The 15,860-nt window shown below is 37.8% G+C and overlaps 1 protein-coding gene across 5 annotated transcripts in view; it reads left to right on the forward strand.

Annotated features, from left to right (window-relative positions):
• The window catches only part of RC3H2 (ring finger and CCCH-type domains 2), a 61,319-nt gene that overhangs the window by 25,649 nt on the left and 19,810 nt on the right, over nt 1-15,860 (forward strand). For 4 of the 5 annotated variants that reach the window (XM_025475043.3, XM_025475042.3, XM_025475046.3 and 1 more), the window contains exons 9-13: nt 834-946; nt 8,136-8,444; nt 12,517-12,731; nt 13,728-14,161; nt 14,761-14,931. In XM_025475043.3, coding sequence (XP_025330828.1) covers nt 834-946; nt 8,136-8,444; nt 12,517-12,731; nt 13,728-14,161; nt 14,761-14,931 — 1,242 coding nt within the window. The remainder of the gene's footprint in view (nt 1-833; nt 947-8,135; nt 8,445-12,516; nt 12,732-13,727; nt 14,162-14,760; nt 14,932-15,860) is intronic. The other variant, XM_025475045.3, reaches the window with a different exon arrangement.

Here is a 15,860-nt window from a genome sequence, read left to right on the forward strand (position 1 = left end):
CTAATAATGATTCCCATTTATTATGTCACTGTGAGCCAAGTTCCTATGTTCAGTGTTTTATTTAGATAATTTCTAATCCTCCCCGCCACCTGCAAGGTAATTGCTTTTTCCAAACTGAAGTTTAAAGAGGTTAAATAACAAATCTAAGGTCCTGGTGGCAATAAGTGATAGAACTGGGATCAGATTTACTCTGAAAGTGATCTTTCTGCTCTTCTGCCTTTATTCTGTTAGAAAACATTATGATATTCAAACATTGACAGATAAATGTTTCATCTTTGTTAAGGTCACAAAAATAACAATGACATCTTAAATTTTGATGCAGTTATGCCAGTTACAGGAGGTTTTTATATTTTGCCTCATTGTTATGTGAACTTAAACAGCTCCAAGCCTAAGAAGAGAGTTGTACCCTCAAGCTGACAAATAAGTTGGTTTTATAAATTTTCTTTCAGGGGAAATTGTATTCTTTCTCTCCTGGGAAAGTTTAAGTGGACAAAGCTTATGGCTTTTTAAATGCTTTTTAAATCATTTGTTTTGGTATCATAATTTTAAGACAGCAGTGAATTGATGAGAAAATCTTTTAGTTTTGTGGGCATTGTGTTGCCTGACAAATAAATAAACAACATTTAAACCAGTTTCAGATAATCCTCAGAAGAAATATTTGAAACAGCAGTTCAGAGTTACCGTGGGTAATGCCTAACGGGAAATGGTGGAATGGCAGTTGCTTCAGCACAAGAATTACTTCTCTAATGTGAAAAAGAACTAAAGGGTAAATCATAAAATTCTGAAATCTCAAGAGTCTTCACTTTTCCACACACCAATTTTCTTTCTCATAGCCTCAGCCTAACAGCAAATACAAGACTAGCATGTGCCGAGACCTGCGTCAACAAGGAGGATGTCCCCGAGGAACAAACTGTACTTTTGCCCATTCTCAGGAAGAGCTTGAAAAGTAAGTTATGAGAATTCTTTTTCATATGGGTTTAATTTGGTATCATTATGAAGTGTCCTCTGTAGTCTTAAAGTTTGTGGTGATGAAGTTCACATTGTAGAATTCTTTAGATTGCAAGATAATCTTTTCTTTTAAACTGTACCTTCTCACTTCTCAAAGCAAGATTAACATAATAATTGACTTAGAATCTTATTCAGAGGTCATATTTTAGACCATTATATAGCTGGAATCCATGTTTTTGCTAAGCACTTGGGCAGAACAAAAACACCCTTCCATGCAATCTTATTTGCTCAGGTTCAATTGAAGATAACAGCAAAGTCCCAGGTAAAAAAGTATAGCAGATAAAGTTTTTTTTTTTTAATGACTTTTGGTCTTTTTAACATTCTTTTCTCTGCATCTTCTTTTCTCTTGTCCTCTGGGTAATCCCTCTTGCACTGTCCATTTACCTCACACACAGAAATAAATGGATATAAACTAACTATATTACGTATTGTCTAAGTTTCCTTTTTTTATTTTTATTTTTATTTTTTTAAGATTTTATTTATTTGAGAGAAAGCACACAAGTAGGGGAGAGGGGCAAAAGGAGAAGGGGAGGGAGCCCAATTCAGGCCAGATCCCAGGACCCTGAGATCATGGTCTGACCCGAAGGCAGACACTTAATGGACCGAGCCACTCAAGTGCCACTCTTGTTTTTTTAACCAAAACATTCATCATTGAGATCTTGCCCAAAAACTGATTCCAGCCTTTCTAGTGTATAACTGGGTTGTGTATCAACTCTTAATGAACATCTCCCTTTTGTTTTTAGACACTTTAAACTCAAGTTGAGCTAGTTTTCTACTCCTTCCTTTCGTTCTGCTCTCCCCCAGTGTACCCTGTCCAGCGAGTTATACATGCCATGTTAAAGGAATCACCTGTCATCTTTCTTTCACCTGCTTGTCTTAGTCACCACATCATTTCAGCTTCCTGCCTGTATGTTTGTTTCTCAATTTTTCTTTCTAGTTTTACAGTCCAAGCTCTCATCCCCTTTTCCCAATCTGCCATTGTCCCCTAACTAGTCTTACAGCTATTGTTGCTCTGCAACAAACCCATTATTCCCCACAAAACAGGGAGAACTTTATACATTAGGCTCATTGCAGATCATGCAAAACAATTTCTCATTACCCTGTGGATAAGTTATAAAATCTAGGTTGTGGGCCCTGCACCATCTACGTGCCTACCTTTCTGATCTCATCTCACAGTGCTCCCAAATTGTATTCTATACTCAGGCCACGCTTACCTTCTGTCAGTGCCTGGAACACACCATGCTCCTTCCCATCTTAGAGCTTCTACATCATGCTGTACCTTGGGACTTGCCTTCGAGAGCATTTTCTTTTTTTCTAGCTTATCCTTTACTTTTTCAGGGGGGTCCTCCTAATATTACATACTAAACCAGGTTCCTCTTTGTCATGCTTATCAAAATTATGATTAACCTATGGTAGATTTTAGTGGTTGGCAAACTTTTATGTAAAGGTCCAGGTAGTAAATATTTTCAGTTTGGTGGAACATATGGTGAACTCTGTCACAAGCACTCAATTCTGCCATTGTAGCAGAAAAGCTACCAGAGTGCATAAAACAGGCATAGCTGTATACTTATAACAACTTTGGCCCACAAGAGGTAGCTTGCTGACCTCTGCCTTCCTGACTGGCTGCCTTATTGCAGTGTAAGCTCAATGGACTGTATCTTTCTTGTTGATTATGGTCTTCTCTCCTCAGTTGTTAACACTGGGCCCTGAGCTCTGCATCAGCCACAATGAGATAGAGGATAAGTGTGTGTGAGGTTAAAAAAAAAAAAGACTAGAAACTTGCTTCTCTTCTCTGTTTTTCCCCCAGTTGGAAGAGCCTAGAGAGGCTGCAGGAGTCCTCCCAACAAAAAGATGCTCTTTGCACCCAGTCTTAAGCAGCTCTGTATACAGGGGTTTACATCAGGGTGATTTTTGAGACTCTAGGAGATCTATTGAGCTTGCCCCCTAGCTAAAATAGAGTTTCTTAGCTAAAGTGAACTTTTTAGGGGACCTTGCTTAGGAAGGATAAAGTCAGAGGAGAAACTGATTTCATTGCCATTCCACCCATAACTGGTGCCTCAGCTGACAGCCCATTTCACCTCTTCTGTCTTCAAGCTGCCTTTCTACTCTTCATCTCTAGTACCTACTTCAGAATTTTATTGTGTCTTATCTGAGATTATAATAGTAATATAAAAATAATAATTATAGCCAAATTAATTGGTCACTTTTTATGTCTGGTACTATTTTTAGTGTTTCACATGTGTTTGTCTAATTTATCAATGTAGTAGTACTTTTATCTGGCATCTTATGTTCAGCCTATTTCATTGTTACCAAGATTTTCTTTTGCCAGTAAACATCTAATCATATCCATCTTCTGCTTTACATTCTTTTTTTTTTTTTTTAATTTTTATTTATGATAGTCACAGAGAGAGAGAGAGAGAGAGGCAGAGACATAGACAGAGGGAGAAGCAGGCTCCATGCACCGGGAGCCCGACGTGAGATTCGATCCCGGGTCTCCAGGATCGCGCCCTGGACCAAAGGCAGGCGCTAAACCGCTGAGCCACCCAGGGATCCCCTCTGCTTTACATTCTAAATTGGTTCCTCAGTGTATCATAGGATCTGGTCCTAATCTAGGTTTCCAGCCTTACTGGAAAGGCTTTTGCAGTCTTTTTTTTTTTTTTTTTTTAAGGTACACCTAGTTAATCACCATTTACTACATAAATTCTTTCATTCTTTCCCTTGCACATGTTGTTTCTCTATATCATATGCTTTTTTCTTCTCTATTTGGAGAGCTCCTGTTCCTAGTCCTACACAGATGTTAACTTACTTCTAAGCACTTCCCTAATGTCCCAGGCAGTGTTAGTTGCTTCCCTCACTGTGCTGGTGTTGTGCTTTTATACTTGGTAACTTTATAACACACAGTTCTCTTGTCATGTTGCAATTATTTATTTGCATGTGCGTATTTTCACTGGACTTCATTTATCCTATGGGTAACTCATCTTGATATTTTTTGCACTTAGCAAGTATCTGATATGTAAATTCAGTATATTTATGTTGAAAGAGCATATAATCTACAATTCATATTTCCAGCCAGCTTCACATTCTCCGTTGCTGTTTGAAAAAAGAAGAAAAAATTAAGATGATACAAAGGATTAAAGAAGTGGAAGATGTCACTATCCTATTAGCTAAAAAATACACATTGTTACCCATCTCTGAGTTTTTGAGGGTAGAACCTTTGTCTTATTTCAAATAATACACCGGGAGCTCAGCAAACATTTGTTTTACTTAAATTAATTTTACTCCGGCCTGCTTGCTCTACTATGCATCTCTCTAACCAAACTAAATGTAAATGCTCATCAGTCTCTCCTAAAAATAAATATTTATATGAATATATCTTAGAATGTAGAATATTAGAATCCTGTTTCCAAGAGTTGCATTCTGGAGAGTATCAAAACCCTGGGATCAACCAGCTCAACAAATATTTATAAAAATGATTGTTAGGTGCTAGATACTATTTGAGGTGCTTCTAGTAGAGGAAGAGGAACTGTAAACATGTAAAACAATTTCAGTTACTGATAAAATACTTTAAGAAAGTCTGAGGTGGAAGCAAGTGTGGCATGCTTGGGAACTAGAAACAAGACCACTGTGTCTGGAAGATGGAGAATGAGAATGACAAAAGATAAGATTGGAGAGGTAGGCAAGGACCAGATCATACTGGCCTTATGGACCACGGTGAGTAATGTGGAAGCCACTGTGGGTTTTATTCAAATACAACGAGATTTTTTTTTCTCTTTTATATATTTTATTTTTATTTATTTATTTTTTAAAGATTGTATTTATTTATTCATAGAGAGAGAGAGAGGCAGAGGGAGAAGCAGGCTCCATGCAGGGAGCCTGATGTGGGACTCGATCCCCGGTCTCCAGGATCACACCCCGGGCTGCAGGCGGCGCTAAACCGCTGTGCCACCGGGGCTGTCCTATATATTTTATAAGTAAGCTCTACGCCCAACATGGGGCTTGAACTCAGGACCCTGAGCAGATCAAGAGTTGCATACTCTACCAACTGAGCCAGCCAGCCAACCTGCAACAATGAGAGTTTAATTTTGTCTTAGGAATGTAACTAGTGTCTGCATGGCTGGAGACTAGTTAAACTACTACAGTGGTTCAGGCACAAGATTGATACCTTGGTGTCCTAGGACTATAGTAGTGGAAATGATGAAAAGTGGTCAGATTTGGGATATATTTCAGAATTGAGGCTGATAGAGCTGATAGATTAAATATGCACTTTAAAAAAAAAAGAAGGGGGATTCCTGGATTGCTCAGCGGTTTAGCGCCTGCCTTTGGCCCAGGGCGTGATCCTGGAGTCCCCACACCGAGTCTGGCATCAGGCTCCTGGCACGGAGTCTGCTTCTCCCTCTGCCTGTCTCTCTCTCTCTCTCTCTCATATATAAATTTTAAAAATCCAAAAAAAAAAAAAAATAGAAGAATCAGGAATGACTCCCAAGGTTTGGGACCTGCATAACCAAGTAATGTCTTTTACTGAGATGGAAAATGCTTTTGGGGTGGAAAAATCAGTAATTCTCTTGGCCATATGAAGTTAGAGGCTTATTCTGCATTCATGCAGCAAATATTTATTGGATATCTAATCTATGTACCAGGCACTGTATGATGTGCTGAACATAGAGAGTGAGTAAAAAAGGCAAAAATCCTTGCTCTTGTGGGGCTTACATTGTAGCAGAAAAGATTAACATAAAGCAAATAAATAGAAAGCATAATATCTGATACAGATCCATGCTATCGAAGAAAAATAACACAAGGTATGGGGAAAGAGAACAATTGGGGAAGGGGAGATATTTTAGATAAGTTGTCTGGGAAGACATCTCAGAGGATATGACATATAAGGAGACACCCAAATGAAACAATGGTGCACTAGAACAACAGATCATTGCAGGAGTGAAGTCTTTGCAAAGGCAGATGATGGGCTTAGGACCTGTGGCTCAAGTGGAGAGATGAGGCCCTTGGTAGAACCCAAGTGGCAAGATTAGCCTGAGTTAGGAGCAGGAACTCTTCATCCTATTTTTTGGAGGAGCATGTAGTTACAGATGCAGGAAGGTTCCTAAAATTGGTGGTGAGAGAAGTAATTCTCCTCTGATTTCATCTGTTTTCTCTGTGAAGTGGGAGGCAGTATTATCAGTGGTGGAGGAGCTGTGGAGGCGGAAAGGATGTTCAAGATGGGAAAGTGAACTTAGTAGAGAATTATTATTGGTTGGCCCATTTTAAATAATTGATCATAATTTTGAAGGGAGTCTAGAGAGCATGATGGCATGGTTTTTCTCTACCAACGTTCAGCTGCCTGGTAGCAGGCACAGAATGAGAGAATAAGTGAAGAATCTGATGGTTTTTACCAGGTGAGTTCAACAGGGGGAGTGAGCCAAGGGAGCTGAAGGGGATTCAAAGCTGCATAAGACAGAGAGTGAGCACTTGTGGGAGCTCAAAGATGATTTTAAAATAGGAAGTAATTGGCTTTTTTAAGCTTGAGGTCCAGATCCGTAAGTCCGAGTCTTTAGCTGCCTAGTTGCTAGGAGTCCAATATGTATCCCACTTTGTCACTTGTTTTACTTCCCTTATTTAAGGTTTTACTTCTTAGAACACTTCTCCTTAAAGGTATGCACAATTGAAACTTTGTTTTTTGCCTGCCAGAGTAATCTTAAGGATAGCTGAAATTTGTCCTTTGAGGATGGAAAGCAAGGAGCAACAGAGTGTTTTGTGCAGGAACCTTTGAGGTGAAGAATAAATAGGTTTCAGAGAGTGTGTTGAGGAAAGAGAAGGCTCCTTCATGCCACCAAACTGCCTTTCTAATATAGTGGTTTGCTGGTACCCTACTCCTCATCAGTGGCTCCCCAGAATCTCTGAGATGACATATGGAGACTGGCCATAACCTATTGTCACTGCATCCTCAGCCAGTCTACTCTGGGGACACCTGTCTTTTACTGACCTCCACATGCCTCTGTCGTGTGTGTGTGTGTGTGGGGGGGGGGAGAAGTACAGCATTGTATAATGAGGCTGTTTATAGATACTGAGGGATGAAAAGGGACGCTGTTGTGAAGGCATTGCTCATCACTGCTATTTATATTTATCATATGTTTGTGTATAACAATAGCAGATTAATTTAGGCAAATGTAATTATGACTTCAAATGTGTAGAATTGTCTATTCATGTAACAGTTGATCAGTACTTGAAAGTATTAGAGGAAACATTGATCAGAACCACATTATACTGAAGTTTTTGAATTGTACAAATGGAAACAGATTTTCTTAAATGGACTCCCAAGATCAAATTGCCGTATATATTAGTGTTATATCTGACCACTATAAATAAAATCCTTAAATTAATATCAGAAAAGTCTTTAATCCAAATAGTTTTTACTTTAGGCATAAACTAATCTGAAAAATGGTAATACTAAATTTCTATATTTTGGTATACTGTTTAAGAATGAGTTTTGATTTCATAATTTTTAAAATTTATATAATGCTCTAACAATTTGATAATAGAATTTTGTCAGCTCTTGCATATCTTTTCATTCTGCATTGCTAAATAAATTTGGTATGGTTGTTTTCATTTTTATAAAGTGTACTTTATATTCCAGTTATATAAAACTTTCAAAAGGATCTCTTCCCATTCCCGCAAAAGGCGTCTTTGAGTACATGTGTATTTTGCTTGCTATATTAATTACATGCCTACGTGTGTGTCTGTGTATGCCATATATATTTTATTTTTATATACAAATTTTATTTATTTGAGAGAGAGAAAGAGCGTGAGTGTGAGAGAGGGGCAAAAGGAGAGGGAGAAGCAGACTCCCTGCTAAGCAGGGAGCCTGAGAGGGGCTCCATCCTAGGACCCTGTGATCATGACCTGAACTGAAGGCAGATGCTTAACTGACTGAGCCACCCAGATAGCCCTGGCATATTTATTTTCATGTGGCACCTGTCACAGCAGGTTTTAATATAGACTGTAATTGATATTTAGCTGAAGAAACTTTTCTTCATGGCTGTTTCCACTTATTTAAATCTTTTCCCATTGTCTTTTTTTCCCCCTTCAGGGTAAATTTAGTGAAGTATTCACCGATATGTTGATTGTTTTTGAAACAGGTATCGATTAAGGAACAAAAAGATCAATGCAACTGTAAGAACATTTCCTCTTCTAAATAAAGTTGGTGTAAACAACACTGTCACAACCACAGCCGGAAATGTCATTTCTGTCATAGGAAGTACTGAAACAACGGGGAAAATTGTTCCAAGTACAAACGGAATTTCAAATGCAGAAAACAATGTTTCCCAGCTAATCCCACGTAGTACTGACAGTACGTTAAGAGCTCTGGAGACTGTGAAGAAAGTGGGGAAGGTTGGCACTAATGGTCAGAATGCTACTGGGCCTTCTGCAGAGTCTGTCACTGAAAAGTAAGTATTACGTAAAAATTGTTATTGTGAGTTTTTTAAAAATGCCTGAATATTTTTATTTATCCTAAGGAAGAAGAGTTAGTCAGAATTTTTATGCAGAATGCTTCACATAGTAGAAAAAGCCTTAAATACCAAAAAATTTGAGTTGTAGTCCTGGCTGTGCAGTTAAATATAGCTCTATGATCTTAGAAAGTCACTTCAGCTGTGGGTTTTATTTTCCCTAACTATAAACTGAAGAGGTGTACCAGAATTGTTTCTTGTTTTTTTTTCCCCCCCGCACACTTACTTCTTGGAACTTTAGGATTGAGTCCATAGAAGTGCCAGAAAGAAACTAAATAGAAATCTAAGCAAGGTGAGATGCTGAGCCTCCAGCCTCTGCTTCAGTCTGAACAATTCCTCTTTGTACTCTAATGATATGTGGTAGTTAAGAGAGGACTCTTGGGAGTTGAACTCTTTGGGTTCAAATTCAGATTCACTGTTTTCTAGCTGTTTGATCTTAGGCCAGTTAATCTGTCTTCCTCAGTGTACTCATCCATAAAATTGGTACAATGATAGCAACTACTACATATGTTGGTTGTGCGGATTTGTGAATTGTAAGTGCAGTGTGTTTTGAACAGTGCCTGTCAGATAGCACTCAGTAAATACCTGTTGTTGTTGTTATTACCAATATTGTTGGGTTTCAGCATAAGAAAGGGGTTTGGTACTTTAAGAAAAACTTTTACAACTTTCTGACAATCAGAAGGGTTACTTCCACCTCTAAAATCTCATGCTTTGGTTTTGTTTTAGGGTCTTATAATCTGAGTTTTAACGTGTTCAGATTTTGTTGCCCCTAAATAATCTGTCAGTCTGCCTTCTGGAAAATTATATGTAACAAAATATGTAATATAGCTAATTATATGGAATATTAAAGAAACCAACCTATTAGAATTTACAGTTCTGTTAGGGACTGGTTAAAATAAGATTAGACAGATAGGTTGGCACCAGATTATGGAGACCTTGTGTTATATATACGTTTAGAAAATGAGCTTTTGAAGGGTTTTGGCAAAATAATGTGGAACTGTTTTATGACCATACAATGGAATGTATTCAGTCTTAAAAAAGGAGTGAAGTACTAGTATATACTACAATATGATGAACCTTAAAAACTATGTTAAGTGAAACAAGCTAGATACAAAAGCCCATATAAGATAGAATGTCATTTATGTCTGTGTCCAGAATAGGCAAATCCATAGAGATGGAAAGTTGGTGAGTGGTTGCTGGAGGCTGGGGAGTGAATGCTATAGAGATTTCTCTCAGGGCCGATGAAGATGTCTAAGGATTTTTTTCTTTTTTAAAGATTTTATATTTATTTATTCATGAGATGGAGGGTGGGGCATAGACATAGGCAGAGGGAGAAGCAGGCTCCATGCAGGGAGCCCAACTTGGGACTCGATCCTTGGCCTCCAGGATCACACTCCAGGCCGAAGGCGGCGCTAAACCACTGAGCCACCAGGGCTGCCCGGTCTCAGGATTAGATAGTGATGATAGTTGTTGTATAGCCCTGGAAATATACCAGAAATCACTGAATTGTACACCTTCAGTAGGTATATTTATATCTCAGGTTTTTGTTTTGTTTTGTTTTGTTTTGGTTTTTATATCTCAGTTTTTTAAAATGAAAAACTTAAAAAAATAATCTAAATAAATCATTTATTCAAAAATTATGGATCTTCTACCAGCCAATTGGTGGAAATGTAACAAAAATGAACTAGATAATACTACTCCCTGCTTCTGAGGATCTTACAGTATGGTTTGGGAGGCAGACATAAAGAGATACCATATACTGTATTCTGAGAGGTACTGTAATGGAGTTGTGTTCCAGGTATTATTAGAACACAGAAGAAGAATACATTCTGCAGGGAGTTATTGCAGGAGGCTTCTTAGAGATAAGGTGAGCTCAGGAACACCTGAGCTAGTTCCAAAAATATGGATAGGAAGGACTCCTCAGTACAGTAAGCAGCACAGGCAAAATCACATAGACAGGAGGGGCATGCTGCGGGAGAGCCTAGAATCCTGAAAATCCTGTAGGCTACAGGGGTAGGAATCTAGCTCTGTGACTGGAATTTGACTAGTGGCTAGCATTTTCCTTACATCTGATTTTTACAGATAGCTTGCATGATCTAATGAGGCTGTGAATCTTCTCATGGATTTTGATACCTTTTTGCTGACAAGTCTAAAAATTTGCCTTTTCTCAAAGTACTTATCCAAATTTTATAGTATATAACATTTTGATATGGAAAGACCAGATAACCTATATAAAGCACGATTTATAGTGCCTGGAATGTGCTCGGTAATTGCTCAGTAAGAGTACATTACTGTTATAAGGAAATCCTAATCATTTTTCTTGATGCCTTTATTTAACTGTAAAGAATAAGCATAGTCCTAAAATATCTTTAAACTGTAAGTCAGTGAATTTGTATCTACTATTGTTACCCACAGTTCTTTAGTTATTTCCATTTTACACATAGGAGTAAACATCTGCTAGACTAATCTGCTGTGCTAGGCTTAAAAGCAACCCATACTCCTTATTTATATTCTAGCTTTAAAAGGGCTTCTCTAGTTTGAGAAAAACTCTCTAATCTACTTGGGATGCAACATACTGAGTTCCGCATCATTAACTTGTTTATTTTCTGTAGCCACCATATATCTAAGGTCTGCTAATGTTGTACTTCTTAATAGGACATAAGAAAGCCATGATGAGATCCTCTAACACTGATTGCTTGATGACTCCACAAAGAAAATCCTTTGTTTAAAAAAAATAATAAAGATTGTGTATTTTACACCAATTTAATAAGTAACTATAATTGGCATTTTGCCATTAGTTATTAATTATCTACTGTGTGGCAGAAACTATTTCATTTATTCAACAGATATTTACTGAGTGACTACTGTGTGCCAGGAATTCTAAATACAACAGTTACCAAAACTCTGGAGAGACAGCAGTTAACAAAATGGACAAAAAATGGTACCTGGCTGGCTCAGCTGTTTAGGCATCTAACTTCTTATTTTTGACTCCGGTCTCAATCTCAGGATTGTGAGATTGAGCCTCATACATTCTCTTGGCTGGGTTTGGAGCCTGCTTAAGATTATCTCTCTTCTTCCTTTGCCCCTCACCCCCAAAGGACAAAAATGGCCTTTCTTCAAGGAGTTTACATTTCAGTCCATGTATCTCTTAATAGAACAACCCTTCTTTTACATGTTCATCTTCTTTGTCCCAAAGAATTCTGGTGGACTACAGTTGGCCCTTGAAAACACAGGGGTTGAGGGCATCCAACCCCTGTGCAGTCTGAAGTCTGAGTGTAAGTTTTGACTCCCCAAAAAAATAACTATTAATAGCCTACTGTTGACCAGAAGCCTTACCAATACCATATTGTCAACACAGATTTTGTAGATTATATGTACTATATTACTGTATTCTTGCCATAAAGTTAGAGAAAAGAAAATGTCATTAAGATAACATAAGGAGGGGCTGGCTCAGTTGGGAAAACATGCAAGTCTTGATCTCAGGGTCATGAGTTTGAGCCTCACATTGAGGGTTTACTTTAAAAAAATAACTAAAAAGTATTTTTTAAAAAGAAAGCATAAAATACATTTATAGTACTGTATTCATTGAAAAAATCTGCATATAAGTGAATCTGTACAGTTCAAACTGGCATTGTTCAAGGGTTAGCTATATATTTCTGTTGAGAACTTCTTGAACAATAATCTTTTTAAAAATTTTCTCTAGGAAAAAAAAATTTTTCTCTAGGAAAAAAATCTTTGTTTAAAGAATGAGTAAAAGGGGATTGGAGGGTTACATTGGTACCTGGGATTTGTTTGCATTTCTTTTTGCCTTCACTAGAATATGAGATCTGTTACTATGATTCTGTGACTTAGCAGTGGAAAGTTGGCAGTGAAATTCATTGCCTTATTTGTCACTATGGAAGTTTCTCCTATTAGTGGTTTCACTGTATAATTTTATGAAAAATTCCTACTGAGGAAGAAAACAGTTACAGACAGTGATTTATTCTTTGTTCTTGATAAATTATCTCTCCAGTAAAATTGGCTCTCCACCCAAGACTCCTGTAAGTAATGTAGTGGCTACCTCAGCTGGGCCTTCTAATGTTGGAACAGAGCTGAATTCTGTGCCTCCAAAATCCAGCCCATTTATAACTAGAGTACCAGTATATCCTCAGCATTCTGAAAATATTCAGTATTTTCAAGATCCAAGGACTCAGATACCCTTTGAAGTTCCACAGTACCCACAGACAGGTAAGTAATTTTAGACAATTCTAAGAAAAAAAAGAAACTGTAATATAACATTTCTTATCCTTAGATAAGTGAATCCCTTATCTAGAGTATCTACATTAAGAAATTTTTTTAAAAGATTTTATTTCTTTATTTTGAGAGAGAGAGAAATGAGAGAGAGAATGGGAGAAGCAGACTCAGCACTGAGCAGGGAACCCAGAGTGGGGCTCCATCCTAGGACTTTCGGATTATGACCTGAGCCGAAGAAGACACTTAACTAACCGAGCCACCCAGGTGCCCCGCTACATTAAATTAATTGGGGGCACCTGGGTGGCTCAGTCGGTTAAGTGTCCAGCTTTCGATCTCAGCTCAGGTCTGGATCTCAGGGTCATGAGTTCAAGTCCTGCATTGGGCTCCATGCTGGATATGGAGCCTACTAAAAAAAATAGAAAGAAAAAAGAAGAAAAAAAAATTAATCCTTTGGACTAAGCTTTCTTTCTGCCCTAAAAATCGATTCTACATGCCAGTAGTTTTAAGATTCTCCTTCTTACGCATGAAATATGGGGTCCATGGATGAACTTCAGGGAATTTTGTCTATCCCTTGAAATAATTTGCAGAATATTTGGTTTATATATGCTTCTGTATAATTTTGGCAAGACAATGTACAACTAATATAGATTCTGAAAGGTCTTTAACCTCTGCTCCTCAAAAGTTATGAGTTGGTAATGTAGCTAATTACTTAATCCAAAACCTGTGGCAATAGATGCCCTAGAAGGAAATTTGCCAGCCATCTGTTAATAGTTCTGTCTTGTGTTTTTGAGAAACAGTTTAACAAAATAGTGAACTTTAATGATTTTCATAGAGTAGGATTCTGAAAGTAATTTCTTTCTAAAGCAAGAGTGATTAAAGTTCAAAGCTTACTTTCTTTTCCCACATTAAAGGCTACTTTAGACTTAAACTTTTATAAGATGTTGGATTTTGCTGAGATTACATTAAATATTCCTCTTTCTAATTTTCAAGGATACTACCCACCACCTCCAACGGTACCAGCTGGTGTGGCTCCCTGTGTTCCTCGCTTTGTGAGGTCCAATAATGTTCCAGAGTCCTCCCTCCCACCTGCTTCTATGCCATATGCTGATCATTACAGTACATTTTCCCCTCGAGATCGAATGAATTCTTCTCCTTACCAACCTCCTCCTCCGCAGCCGTATGGACCAGTTCCTCCAGTACCTTCTGGAATGTATGCTCCTGTGTACGACAGCAGGCGCATCTGGCGCCCACCTATGTACCAACGAGATGACATTATTAGAAGCAATTCTTTACCTCCAATGGATGTGATGCACTCGTCTGTTTATCAGACGTCTTTGCGGGAAAGATATAACTCATTAGATGGGTATTATTCAGTGGCTTGTCAGCCACCAAGTGAGCCAAGGACAAGTGTGCCTTTACCAAGGGTAAGTAATGGTGGAAATAGGAGAGTGCTACGGTAGTATAGTGGGTAAGAGCCTGCCGTCAAACTTGTCATACCACCCAGGTATAGGTTTCTGGCTCCTCCACTTATGAATTGTGTGACTTACAGAAGTTACTTGACTTCTCTGTGTCAGGTTTTTCATGTTTAGTGGCAGTAATAGTAGTACCTACCTCATAAGGCTGTTGTGAGGATTAAATTAGAAAAACAAAGCCTTTAGAACTGGACCTGATACATATTAATGCTCAATAAATGTTAATGCTTGGATAGGAAACTGATGGGAAAGTAAAAAGAAATCTCCAAAATACAAAGACAGGGCCTATTTTCAGTATTCCATGTATATAGAAATGACTTCCCTAAACCAGAAAACTGAGTGCTCAGATACTACTTTTAACATCGCTGGATGAAATATTAACCCTTCCATTTAAATGCGTGGAGAACAGGCTAAGGTGACTTCTTTACTGTTTTTTTTTTTTTTTTTTTGCCCCCACAATAATGAACTGTTTACATTATTTCCACAGAGCATAGTTAAATTTATTTACTGCTCCCTAGATGATTAAGATTGTTTCTTTTATCCCCCCTTAGGAACCTTGTGGTCATTTGAAGACCAGTTGCGAGGAGCAGATAAGAAGAAAGCCAGAGCAGTGGGCACAGTACCACACTCAGAAAACACCTCTTGTCTCTTCAACTCTTCCTGTGGCAACACAGTCGCCAACACCACCTTCTCCTCTATTCAGTGTAGACTTTCGCACTGATGTAAGAAAGGTCTTAATCACTTGATGTTGCAAGGACAGGTCAGACACCTGACCTCAGAATACTCCTTCAAACCAGGCTTAGCTATGTGGGCTGTTTTGCAGTGATTTGGTATACAGTCGAGTCTGCTTTGTTCTTTGAACACTGAGCATGTAATGAGCACTACAGTTAGGCATTGTAAGACTCTGAAGACCATGAAGTCAGTCTTTTTCCCACCAAGAATTGAAAATCTTTCCAGCAGTGTAGTTCTCATTGTTTTTTTGATTTTAATTAATCAGATTTATATCTACCATTTATTGAGCACCTACTTGTGCCAGGCACTGTACTAAGTATTTACATAATGTTATTTTATTTAATTCTCACAAAAATCTTAGGGGGCAGGTATTAGGTCTGTATTTTTTTTAGGAATCCTACTCAGAGAAATTAAGTAATTTGCCCAAGAAGTAAATTCAGCCTGTAAGTAGCTGAGATTTGAATCTTGGTCTAGCAGAGGCATCTCTTCCCTACTTTTTACAAGTGGTGCAGAAATGCCTACTGTTTTATTTGTGCAGTTTTACATCACTGTTAATGGTTGTTCTTGTTACAAAACAAGTTTTTGTACCAGGATCATTTCAGGGTGCCCTTTTTCAGTATTTTTATATGTTGAACAAAACATTATTATTTTTTAAATACCTCTAGCTTGGTTTATTTTCTATTCCTACAGGCTCTAATAGGAAAAAAAAAAAACTTTTTAAAATCTTGTAATGAAAAATTTAAAACACATACAAAAGTAGACCCGGTAGTATAATAAACCCCCTGTCCCCTCATCCCCAATTATCTACTTAGTCTTGTTTCATTTGTACCCTCTCTTGCCTCTGGATTAATTTGAAGTAATCCTAGACATCATATTTTTTCATCCATAAATATTTCAATAAACCATTGAATTTTTTAAC

This window comes from Canis lupus, chromosome 9, assembly GCF_003254725.2.
Source record: "Canis lupus dingo isolate Sandy chromosome 9, ASM325472v2, whole genome shotgun sequence".
Classification (NCBI taxonomy): domain Eukaryota; kingdom Metazoa; phylum Chordata; class Mammalia; order Carnivora; family Canidae; genus Canis; species Canis lupus.